General features: G+C 48.0%; 1 protein-coding gene across 2 annotated transcripts in view; it reads right to left on the bottom strand.

Annotated features, from left to right (window-relative positions):
• Positions 1 to 13,073, bottom strand: part of SNX29 (sorting nexin 29) — a 585,715-nt gene that overhangs the window by 507,501 nt on the left and 65,141 nt on the right. For both annotated transcript variants that reach the window (XM_081560361.1, XM_081560362.1), the window contains 4 exons: positions 9,428 to 9,608; positions 6,011 to 6,081; positions 3,881 to 4,129; positions 1,514 to 1,889 (listed from right to left, as the gene is read on the bottom strand). In XM_081560361.1, the coding sequence (XP_081416487.1) occupies positions 1,514 to 1,889; positions 3,881 to 4,129; positions 6,011 to 6,081; positions 9,428 to 9,608 (877 nt within the window). The remainder of the gene's footprint in view (positions 1 to 1,513; positions 1,890 to 3,880; positions 4,130 to 6,010; positions 6,082 to 9,427; positions 9,609 to 13,073) is intronic.

Consider the following 13,073-nt stretch of genomic DNA (forward strand, 5'->3'; position numbering starts at 1 on the left):
GGGCAGCTAAGCCCGTGTGCCACAACCGCCGAGCCCACTCTCTAGAGCCCATGCTTTGCAAGAGAGAAGGCACCACAATGAGAAGCCTGTGCACCGAAGTGAGAGCAGTCCCCGTCCTCTGCAACTGGAGAAAAGCCCTCACAGTAATGAGACAAGAATGAATTAATTAACTTTTTAAAAAAGGGTAAGAACAAGGACAGGAATGATTACAAGGGTTACAGCACCACAGCAGCCACAGCTCCGGGGCTGTCTGTCTCAACGTGCCAGCACCAATGCCTAAGGCCTCACATGCAGGGTCCCACTGACTGGACAACAACTCTGCAAAGCACGTGCTGTTGTTCTCTCGGATCTCAGGTGAGGCCTGAGGCTCTGGGAGGTGAAGAAACTCGTTCGTCCTAGTCTACACTAAGCCACGGAGCTAGTAAATGTCAGCCCGGGTTGTCATGATTCTAAGGTTCAACATCCTAACTTTGCTTTTCTGCTTCACATGTTCACCTGTATCAAGCCCCTCTCGAAGGTATAAACATACTACAGCTCCAGGGTTAAGGTGGTTAAGTGCAGGCAAGTTACCCTAAGGATAAACACAGAAATTACCAGCCTGAGACTGTTCTCTAGAATACCTTGCCTCTCTCCTGAACTTCCTGGGCTGGTGGCAAGTAAGACATGCGAGCAAAATTCAAGGAATAAAATCAAAGACATAAACACAAAGCAAGAGTTTCAGGTCATACATCTTGACACCAATGCTGCAATAAGTACCTTCCAATAATATATATATTCCCTCCACTTAGTTTTCAGGAGTAGAGTTAAGCTCATGCTCCTTCCCCCGAAATCAAGATCTGAATAATGAAAGATGCCACACACAAATAAAAAATTTGCAGCCTAACATCACCCAAAACTGCAGAAAGAGCCAGCAGCCTATGTACCACCCTTTTTTTTTTTACATTTTTTAAGGTTTGTTGTTTTTTTAATGTGGATCTTTTATTTTTTTAACTTATTTATTTGGCTATGTTGGGTCTTCGTTGCTGTGTGGGCTTTTTCTCTAGTTGTAGCGAGCAGGGGCTACTCTCTACTCTCTCTTGTGTGGTGTGTGGGCTTCTCCTTGCAGTGGCTTCTCTTGTTGCAGAGCACAGGCTCCAGGGTGTGCGGGCTTTAGTAGCTGCAGCCCACGGGCGCAGTAGTTGCAGCTCTCCAGCTCCAGAGCGCAGGTTATGGTACACGGGCTTAGCTGCTCAAGAGGCATGTGAAATCCTCCCAGACCAGGGATCAAACCCATGTCACCTGCGTTGGCAGGCAGATTCCTTAGATGTGGACCATTTTTAAAGTCTTGATTGAATTTCTCACAATATTGCTTGTTTTTCATGTTTGGTTTTTTGACCTGGGGACACGTGGGATGTTAGCTCCCTAACCAGGGATCGAACCCACACCTCCTGCACTGGAAGGCGAAGTCTCAACCGCTGGACCACCCAGGAAGTCCCCTACTGCCCTTCCGTAGAAGCTCTCGGGTGGAACTTACTTCTCCGGCGACTCCGAGTGGCCTGGGCGCTTCCTTCCGGGCGTGCTCCCATATACGTCATCCTCATTCTCGTCCACGTCTTCATCGTCAATGCTTTTCACGTCCAGCTTCTGGTACCCAAACTCCCCGTTCAGAGACAGAGAATCTATTTTCCAAGAGTTGCTGCCCTGACTTCCGTTGGAATTTGGCCCAAAGGGGCTTTCAAAGGCCGACATGATATTGATTGAGGACCGGTCGGAGTTCTCCTCCGAGCTCTCCCCCGCCCCGGGGATCTTCTTAAAAACATCCCCGGAGCTCTGCTCATCTTCCTCGTCATCAAACGAGATGATGTTGGTCACCTTCTTTTTCTTCTTCCGCTCCCTTTTACATCTGGCATCTGGCAAAAGATATGAGATAAGAAAAAGCAGGCGAGAAAAAGTGATGATCAACCCATTCTGCCTCTAGACTGTGGAAAATCTCTTCCTGTTCTACTCAAAAATAAATTGAAGATAAACTCAGATCTTTTTTTTAATCCTTGGGGGGAAAAAAAAAATCTGTCTATGAGAGACCAAGCAAAATGGATGCGGACCTCTACTTCTGGTTTGAAATACGTCACAGAGCACACACTACAATCATTCCTTCTAAGCAATCTTTCCAAGCACTTTGATTCAAAAGATGAATCATTATTGAAATGATTTTTACCCTTTCACTTCGGAAAACATTCTCATGGCTGGGAGATGAGACCAAGAAAATCAGTTTAGGGATTGTAAGTGATTGTTCAACAGCCACAATTCCTCCCAGCCCTGCAAGGTTCCCCTTTTCAGCAGGACTGCTCCCATCATGGGTGGTGTCTATTTCTCCACCCTCTTGAATCTAGGCCAGCTTAGTGCTCTGCTTTTAAGAACAGAATGTGGCAGAAATAACAAATGTGTGAGTTCTAGAGCCCAGGCGTTACCCTCATGAAATACAGCCCTGAAACTACCACAGAAGAAGCCAGTCTAGTTTATTGGAGGATGAGAGGCCAATGTAGGGGAAACTGAGATACCCCAGCCAAGAGTCAGCACCATCTCCAGATGCGTGAGTGGGGCCACCTTGGACCTTCCAGCTCAGTCACCAGCTGAATGCAGCCCCATGAGGGAGCCCAGGTGAAACCAGCAGAAGAACCATCCTGCCAACCCACAGACTCATGAAGAAGGAATAAATTGAGGTTGTCTGTTTCAAGCTACTACATTTCAGAGCTATTTGTTATGCAGCAAAGACAAACTGAAACAGAAGTCAAGACTGCCGTGGTGCCTAGCACTTAGGTGAGCCAGCTTGTTCACGCATCTTAATCATCAACCTTGGGTGTGAGGCACTTTGGAGCCGATTTCAAAAAGACAAATCCATCTGCTAAGGTGTGACGTGGTGATGCTTCACTGGTGCGTCACAACTCAGAGACAATGTCAAAAGCTGGGTTCCCAAAATGGATGGAAAAGATACTCTTTTGGATACATAAATCCCAGCATCTCTGGCACACAGTCATCAATAGTCCATGTCATTTGCATGGGGTCTCTGTTCAACAAGGAGAGGGTGGGACCTCCTGGTGGTCTGGTGGTTAAGATTCTGTGCTTCCAATGCAAGGGGCACAGGTTCAATCCCTGGTCAGGGAACTAAAACCCCACATGCCCTGCAACACAGCCAAAAAAAATTTTTTAATAATTAATAGTTTTTTTAAAAAAGGAGAAGGCAAGACAAAGCCAGTGTGCACCAGACTCCATGGAATTCTGAGCTTCCCCATCATTAATAACTCCAGAGATGACTATGATTACTGCCTTATTTAAGGGATTGGAGAATAACAGGATTAAGCTCTTATACCCAAAATTTCCTGTTTTGCTGTTTCAACGTTCTGGATGTTCCAGAGGTTCAAGGGGCATTGTAAAACTTCTTGCAAAATTAATCAGAACTGAATCCGCTTTCCTTTGCCTCCCCAGAGCCTAGAGTCAAAGCCGGCCATCTCCTCTCTTTCCCTGGACTCCACTTAAACGTCACCCCCTCAACAGTCTACATTCTCCATAGCATCCTAAGCTGGGCTTTCATCCCACTGATCAGAAGGATAATTAAACGAATGAATGGATGAAGGGACAAAGGAACGAAGGGCAACCTCCCCTGGCTTCACGTGACCATCACGCCCTCCCTTCTCGGTTTGCTCTGACTCAGCTGTTGGCTTGGCTACCCTGTCATCCTCACGTCCCAGGAAGCCTCTCAGCACCCTTTCTGAGCGAATAAGAGTAAGAAAGACAAACACAAACGTGAACTGAAAATACCAGTGTATCGGATTTCACTTCCCTTGGGGCTTTCATCTCATCCCCGCTCGATGCCCCCGTCCCTCCCACCCCCGTCCTCTCTCACCGGCAGTGACGTGCTTGGACACCACGGGCAGGGGGTCGGTCTCCTGCTCAGCTCTGCTGAGGATGGAGACAGCCGAGGACGCTGTGATCTCCCTGAAAAGGCTGCTCACTCCTTGCGTGGATTCCTTCAGCAAGGAGGTCACATTCTGCGTGGATTCCTTCAAGAGGTCCGAGACGGTGGGAGCAAACTTACTCTGCCCGTTTAAGTCCTTGTTGTCGATGTTAATTGCGAAGAGTATGGAGTTCAGACCTACCCCCCGAAAAGGGAAAAGTCTGGAGGGTCTGCTGTTCAACAGTCACACTTCTAACACAACAAACAAGCTGCAGACGTTAGAGGACACAAGAGGGTACACACTCATCTCAAACGGTGACTGAAAAAAAAACAAAAAACTCCCACAAAACTGGGGTCAGGAGACACCGTTATCATGGGAGTTGAGTCTTCCAAAGTCTTTCCCTATTTGTCAGGAAGACAAACGCAAATAAGAAGTCAGTCATGGGGAGGGGAAGGCTTAAATTCTGGGGTTGGACTGCCTGGGCTGAGCCCCAGCATGGCCACTCAGTAGCTTTGAGACCTTGGTCAAGCCATTCATGACCTCTCTGAGCTTCAGTTTCCTTATCTATAAAAGAGGGACAACAGTCTCTCTTACAGAATATTAAAGACCATAACCCACCAGAATCAGCTTGGTAAGCGATCAAAACATGACATATACACACTATTGTGCAAAATAGGTAATTAGCAGAAAGCCGCTATATAACACAGGGAGCCCAGCCTGACGTTCTGTGATGACCTAGGGGAGTGGGATAGGAGGGGGGATGGAGGATCAAGAGGGAAGGAGGGAGTGAGTGACAGTCGCTCAGTCATGTCCAACTCTCTGCAACCCCATGGACTGGAGCCCACCAGGCTCCTCTGTCCATGGAATTCTCCAGGCAAGAATACTGGAGTGGGTTGCTATTTCCTTCTCCAATCAAGAGGGAGGGGATATATAAAATTATGGCTGATTCGCATTGTCATATGACAGTAACCAATACAACACTGTAAAGTAACCAACACAACACTGTAAAGCAATTATCCTCCAATTAAAAAAAAAAGTGTGCACCAATATCATGTCCATAATACCTTCAGGCAAAAATGTGCACTGGTCTCCTATGGCCTACATACGACATCATGGTCATCTGACTTTTCCTCATCAATGGACAAGCCTAATGAAACTCAGCAGGTGGGACTCAGTGAAAACTTTCAGGAAAGAGAGAAAGACGCCATAAAGGATTTGGAAGAAAGAAGCAAGGTACCCTCTTCAGTTGCATTCACGTTTTGAGTGAGAGTCAAACGTTAGACAATTTAACAATTCATCAACTAGTACCAAGGCAGGGCTTTCACCAGAACAAATCAGATACTGACTCTCTCATCTGCTGCTGTTGCTGCTGCTGCTAAATCGCATCAGTCGTGTCCAACTCTGTGCGACCCCACAGACAGCAGCCCACCAGGCTCCTCTGTCCCTGGGATTCTCCAGGCAAGAATACTGGAGTGGGTTGCCATTTCCTTCTCCAATGCATGCATGCATGCATGCTAAGTCACTTCAGTCGTGTCCGACTCTGTGCGACCCCAGAGACGGCAGCCCACCAGGCTCCTCTGTCCCTGGGATTCTCCAGGCAAGAACACTGGAGTGGGTTGCCATTTCCTTCTCCAACTCTCTCATCTGATTCTTTCACAACCCTATCAAGGAGACTGCAGTGCCATCAGTATTCCCACCTCGCAGAAGAGGAAGGTAAAGGTAAAAAACTCACCGGATTTGCCCCAAGACACCGGCCAGAGGGAGGGAGAGCCAGGCTTCCAAGGCGTGTCTCCTCTCCCAGTTCCCTGGATCTTTATCTCACACTTGCAAAGCCTCAGTCAAAACTCCTTGACCCCATGCTTTCCCAGCCAGGGTATCACAATTCTAGATAAATGGACTCAGTGTTCATCACCACTAAGGAAGGATAGTGGCGAGTGATGAGTGGCCCTTTCATTCATTGAGGGACGGGAGAACCCACAGCACCCCGTGGAGTTACACATTCACTCCCAGGCAGCTCCTCTGCTCACCAAGCTTCAGAGGACCCACTGCCCCCCGCCCCTGGCCCTGGCCAAGCTTACCAGCTGCCATGGTGGGAAGCATGCTAGACCTTTCTTCATCCATGACAAAAGCCCAGTCTTCATAAAACGTGCTGCAAATGGAAAAGAGAGAGAGGGAATGCTCTGAACCGTTGTTCTCAGCATCCGTTAGCCAGACAACTCCTTCATAGGGCTCCCTGGAAAGTTCGTGCCTGTCCATGCAAAAGTGGCCATGCACGGTCTCTGCTGCGCTGGGTCTTCTGTTTATAAATAAAGGATTGAATGTGTATACCCTACAACTTCCTCATCGGTCCCCTGAGATCATTAGAGCCTGAGAGTACCAAGACAGGCATGAGATGGAAACGCATTACTTATAAAGCAGAAAAGAAAAAGGGGACAAACAGCAGTGACTTTCACTTAAGCAATGTTTCTAAGAAATAGACAGGAAATGCAAGTCAGCCCACAGGGACCCCCTGAGTGGACTCATACAAGAAGAGACAATTTCAGAACAAAATTTTAGTTCCCTGGGCCCTTCAACCAAGGCATCTTTATGTAACACCAGTTTGGGCAGCAGCCTCAAAAGCCCAAATTATCCCCTGGAATGGGCTGGGAAGCTAAAAAAGCCCACAGACCTAAACGGCAGTTGTAGAGGAGGGGACCAGAAGGCCAACTGGTCATTCCATTGTCCAAGGTCATTCAGCAATAAATGGTACAGCCTGGGCTCAAAGGCAGCTCTCCCAGCCCCCTGGCCCAGCTCTTTAGCCGACCCCCAGCTAAGCAATAACAAGTAAATATCCTCATCTCTGACATCCCCACCAGGTTAGAGAACTGTAAACTAAAGGAGTCAAAATTCAATTTCACCGAAGTACGGTCAGTGATGGGTGACCTGGAGTTCAGCGAAAGACCAGATACATAGCTGCTGAAGTGACTGAATGCAACCAACAGAAAGAGAAAAGACAGACATCACTGTCAACATACTTAACCCAGCAAAGAAGTCAGTGGAAGCACAGACTGTATCTTCAGGCTGGCATTGCAGTCAGACCTCTCATTCCTCAAACTGTGACTCTTTACAGACTGAAGCCAGTTTTCTTGCACGTAAATGAATTTGGTTTTCCCACACTGAATTAGAGGGGATAGTGATTCAGCGAAGTACAAGGGTGAGTCGTAACAGCTGATTCCCTTCTATTGCTCACTGTCACATTCAACCTTGACACTGAGAGTACGACTCTGAAGGACACCTGTCCCTCAGTGACCACGGGGGATTGGCTCTAGGACCCACTAAGAATACCAAAGTTGAGGATGCTTACATACAAGAGCATAGTACAGGTAGCCCTCCAAATCCAAAAATTCTGCCACCATGGGTTCAACCAACCACAGATCTTAAACACAGCACTCAATCCACGGCTGGTTGAGTCCACAGATGCAGAACCTGGGGATACAGATGACAGATGGCACTTGCAAATCATCTGCTGGAACGAGCTTCGCAAAAAAAAAACAACACTTCTGTTAAGAAACATGAGTTGTTGTTTAGTCGCTTAGTCACGTCTGACTCTCTTGCAACCCTGTGGATTATATGCAGCCCAGCAGGCTCCTCCGTCTGTGGGATTTCCTAGGCAAGAATACTAGAGTGGGTTGCCATTTCCTTCACCAGAGGATCTTCCTGACCCAGGGATTGAACCTGCCTCTCCTACACTGGCAGGTGGATTCTTTATCGCTGAGCCACCAGGGAAGCAAGAAACACAAGTGTGTTTTCTTTAATGAAAGCTGGTTAGTGCTCAGAGGCACCCGCAGACACGCGCAGCCTCCCGACTCAGACGTGAACAGTCCTAAGCAGCACGTGGGTACTGCTGTCGCCAGTCTCCCTGGCCCCCATCCCTCCCATTTCATACCTACAGGGTCTGAACACACAGCTGGACAAGCTATATCACAGGCCGCATCAAATGAGAGAATTTCAAGGGTGTCTTTAACAGCCTTAGTGCACAAGCCTGGAACACCTAACACCGGAACACCTCAACTATTGGAAGAAAGGCGACCTCGAGCAGCAGAAGAAACAGCAGATGAGACCTGAGCCAGGGGACGCACAGCAAGATATGAAATCAGGGGACTGTATCATAGCACTGATGAAATAAATGCCAGCTTATTGAATTAAGTGACATTTCACTGTTGAGGATCTGGGCACTGCTGACGTGGAAGTTATTCAAGGGACCGGGGCAGAATTGGTCACTGTCTCTTTGTACCATCAGGTGACACAAAACAACATGTCTGGTCCACCCGTCTCAGAGGGAAAATAATAGCGAGAGAGGGAGGGAGGGAGGGAGGGAGGAAGAGAGACAGGGAGGGAGAGGGAGAGAAACAGCGAGGGAGGGGTAGAGAGAGGGAGACAGAAAAGAGAAGTCATAGACATCAGCACACAAGCACAATGACATGAAAACCCACCAACACGCTAGCAGAGCTGTCTATGCAGTTTACGAGTGATTTCAGTCTTGCCCCAGTGGCTTCTACAGCATCCATCAAATGTTTCTGAAGGGAAGGTGGCTGACTGTACTACCACTGATACATATTCAGTGCCTTCTCCCTATCTCTGAGGAATAAACATATCTCGCCTACCCTGCTGAGCTTGCCCATGGTGGTGTGACTTGCTGGCCAATAAAATATGCATGGAAGTGAAGCTTCACGGTGGGCAGAAGCTTGGAGGGCCAGTGTTTCCCTTTGCCAGAGCCCCCTGTCTGCCTTGGCAATCTAGAAAGCATATGCAGAGACACACCTCTGTCAGCCTGGGTCCCTGAGATGAGACCCTCAACCCATGACAGACATGTAGCAGGCGGAAGACATGGACTTGGTGGTCTCAAGTCACTGAGGTTTCCAAGACGCTTGTTACGGCAGCGTAACCTCGCCTATACTAACTGACAGAATAAACTTTATGATCAAGAAAAAAAGAAACCGAAAGAATGGGAGAGGTTGCTTTTAATAACAAATGACTTCTCTCCTCAACTTAAAACGCCCCTATTACTTTCCATCAGTTTGAGATCAACAAACCTCTTAAAAAAAAAAAAGGCCAGAAGAATCATCCAGTACCCAGTGTGCAAGAAGATACACGGCAAGAAACAGGGCACTGAACACCCGACATCTAAAGAGCAAGAAATTTTGGATCTGAAAGAAACCGAGATTAAAATTCTGCCAAGAGGGGCACACATGTCCTAAGACAACAGCTAACTCCACACCCCAGGCCTTAATAATAACAGGCATCTATTGAGTGCCTGCTGCATGCAGTTGCCACGTGGAGGGAGCCTGACAGGTATCTTCACCTGGTCTCTGGCGGACTGTGCCCAACGACCCAGCCGGCCAAGCTGGGGCTGAAAGAGGGGAACCCAGCCATCCCGGATGCAGGTGGGCAGATCCTGTGATGGTCACCCCTGGCCCCGGGTGCACCCACTCCCCCGCCCCGCCCTGCCCAGGTACCTGAGCCGGCCGCGGTCGGCCAGGAGCGTGTGCAGGTAGCGTTCGAGGGAGTTCTCGTTGAGGGCGCAGCGCAGCCAGGCGCGGCCGCGGCCCACGTCCGAGGCGATGTGGCGCAGGGCGTAGAAGCGCTGTAGTTCGTGCTTGCTGAGCACCTCCTTCACGTAGAACCAGAACACGGGCTCTGTGGAGACAGGGGACCACGCCGTGGGGCGCACATCGCGTGCAGAGGAGCATCCAGGGGCGGTGTTGATGGTAGTAAAGGAATTACTTCTTAGCATGGAAAAGGAAGATACCGGACAGTATACCCAAAATAAACACGACCCCGCCCTACCCAGGGAATTCCCTGGCAGTCCAGTGGTTAGGACTCAGGGTTTTCACTGCCGTGGGCCTGGGTTCGATCCCTGGTCAGGAAACTAAGATCCCACAAGCTGCTTGATGCAGGAAAAAAAAATGACCCTCCCATGCACCACCCAGAGGTGATCACTGTTAAATTAACATTTTCAAATCAATCTCTTTGCCCGCACTTTGCTTTTTTCTACAAAACTGACATCGGTGATAGAAGGAATCGTGACCCCCAAAGATAACCACATCATAAGCCCTGGAATCTGGACATGTTACCTTACACGGCACAAGGGACTCTGTAGCCGTGACTAAATTCAGGATCTTGAGACAGGGTGATTACCCTGGATAGTCTCTCTGGGCCTGACATAACCACAGGTATCTTTAAAAGAGGTAGGAGGAGGGCTTCCCTGGTGGCTCAGTGGTAAAGAAGCCACCTGCCAATCAATGCAGAAGATACAGGTTGGATCTCTAGCCCGGGAAGATCCCACATGCCTTGGAGCAACTAAGCCTGTGTACCACAACCATTGAGCCTGTGCTCTACAGCCTAGGAACCAAAACCACTGAACCCACATGCTTCAACTACTGAAGCCCACTCACCCTAGCACCCGCGCTCCACAACAAAAGCACCCACAACAATGAGAAGCCCGTGCACCACAATTATTGAGCCTGTGTTCTAGAGCCCAGGAACCACAACAAGAGAACCCACCGCAATGAGAATCCCATGCACCACAACGAAGAGTAGCCGCTGCTCTCCACAACTAGAGAAAGCCTGTGCGCAGCAATGAAGACCCAGCACAGCCAAAAATAAAAATAAATAATAAAATTTTTTAAAAAAAGAGGGACAGGGAGGGAGATCTGAGGCAGAAGGGAAGGCAAACGCCATGACCAGGGAAGCAGAGCCTGGAGTGATGCAGCCACTACCAAGGAATGCTGGAAACTGCCAAATGCCACCAGAAGCTGCCAGAAGCCAGAAGAGGCAAGGAACAGATCCTGCCCAGGAGAAGGGACCAGCCTTGCCATCACCTTGCCTTTAGCCCAGTGAGACTGACTCTGGACTTCTGCCCTCCGTAAATGTAGGAAAATTAATTTGTGTTGTTATAAGCCACAAAGTGTGCAGTAATTTGCTACAGCAGCCAAAAGAAATTAACATATCATCATACTATGTATCATATATGTATGTGTGTGCACTCAGTCACTTCAGTTTTGTCTGACTCTTTGCGACCCCATGGACTATAGCTCACCAGGTTCCTCTGTCCATGGGATTCTCCAGGCAAGAATACTGGAGTGGGTTGCCATGCCCTCCTCCAGGGACACGTGTACATTTATAATACACACACACACACCACATATGTAGCTTTATATCTGGACTTGTTTCTTTTCTTGTCTAGATCATGAACATTTTCTCCGTAACATTTAAAGATATTTGAAAACATGCTTTTCAATGGCTCCCCAGTTAAACACTATTTATTTCACGACTACTGGGAACATAATACAATGCCAATTTTCCCTTTGAACATCCCTGTGCATAACTAACCATCTTCATTTCTAGTTCCTTCAGGGAGATTTCTGTATGTCTAAGAATAGGAACAGATTTAAGGCTTTAAGGGAAAAGCTAAGAAGCATGTTTTTATCCATAAAATAGTCATCACATCGCTTCACATCCTGCCTTTTCTGTCCATACACACACAGATTTTTTTTCATAGGTGTGATTCTAGTATATACCTACTTTTGTGACCAATCTTCTTTACTTAACAGTAGTTCATCAATACTTTTCAATGCTGTCAATAATAATAACAAGCAACAACAGGGACAGCCACTGCTACTTATTGAGCATTAACTACGTACCAGCCACTGCACTCCCCACTTTTCATCTAACCTCAGTCCTCACATCCACCAAGGCCGTCTCCATGTCAAAGACAAGGCTGAGACCCAGACAAGTGAAGTAACCGGCCCAGTGATACACAGTTATAAGTGGAACAGCAGAAAGGGACGTCAGAGCTGTCACACTGTGAACCAGGTCATCACATCGTGTTGCAAAGTGAGGGGGCCTCTGCCTCCTTGAAAAGGATCATGTTCACAATTGCATGATGGATTCCAACCCGGAAGCTAAACAGACTCACTGACCCCTCTGAGAAGGTGACAAGATCTTTGAACCTTCCTTCCAGAAGGATGTGAATGCACACATCTCCATAAACTGGAACACCAGGCTGATAAGCTCAGTCTAAGACTGCAATTGAGCTCAGGGAGTACAGACTGCCTTCTTCCTGGGAGTCATGAGCTGGGCGAGGCTATGGGCCCCCAGGCAGACAAGAAGGTCGCGTCCCTAACAAGCTTTTGGTCCTGTGGGCAGGACAACAGGTGAGGAGGTCTTTAGCGGAAGGGACCGAGCAGGTCCCTCAAGCATGCTACCCTTCAGACTCCTCTCTCTCCTAATAGAAGCCCCGAAGTGTAGACTCCCCCAGGGTTACTGGGGTAACGGGAGAAAAGGGAGATAAAACACTGAGCGTGACGTCCAGCCCACGGTGACCAACCACCGTTTGCTAAATAATTACCTTCTTATCCAAGAGCATACAGGTTGTTTCCTCTTTTCCTTTTTCTCTCCACAGCATCTAAATGTGTACATACGTACAAGTGTGTGTGTGTATTTGTGGATCAAGTCAATCTCTGAAATCATTTCGAAGAAACATCCTAAGAAGGACTGGTAAAACCACCAGCGGAGTGGATCACTCAGAATGCCTTCTGTCTCAATCCCTTAATGCCAAACTAACCCCTTTCTGAAACCCACTAGTTACTTCTTTAAAATTTTAACTCAGTTGCAGCATGTGGAATCTAGTTCCCTGACCAGGGATCGAACCTGTGCCCCCTGCATTGGGAGCATGGAGTCTAGGCCACTGGACCACCAGGGAAGTCCCCCGCAACCCATTAGATCAGTCCAAACCACACAAATGCATAACTTTTCTTTTAACATGTTTCCTATTAAAAGTTAAAAATTTTTCTTTAAAAAAAAACTGTCCTAGGCAGCAAAGTGTTGTATGAAACCACTCCGAGTCAAGTGTCTGCACATAAAGATAGAATAAAGTGAAGGAAGGCTTCTGCTTGAAGCCTCTCTCAGAAACCAAAACAGGGCATTTGCTGAGAGCATCACTCGGGGCCGGCCAGCCAGCCAGCCAATAACTTGCATTGTAACCCACCAGACAACCATCAGTACGTCCAGCATGACTTCATCAGTCCAGTGACTCTCACCTGCATCCTGTCTTTTGTGAAAACTGCAGTCACCTCCCTCTGACCTTGAAAACACATGAAA

The sequence above is a fragment of the Giraffa tippelskirchi genome, chromosome 13 (assembly GCF_054371585.1).
Source record: "Giraffa tippelskirchi isolate mGirTip1 chromosome 13, T2T-mGirTip1v1.2.pri, whole genome shotgun sequence".
In the NCBI taxonomy this organism is placed as follows: Eukaryota; Metazoa; Chordata; class Mammalia; order Artiodactyla; family Giraffidae; genus Giraffa; species Giraffa tippelskirchi.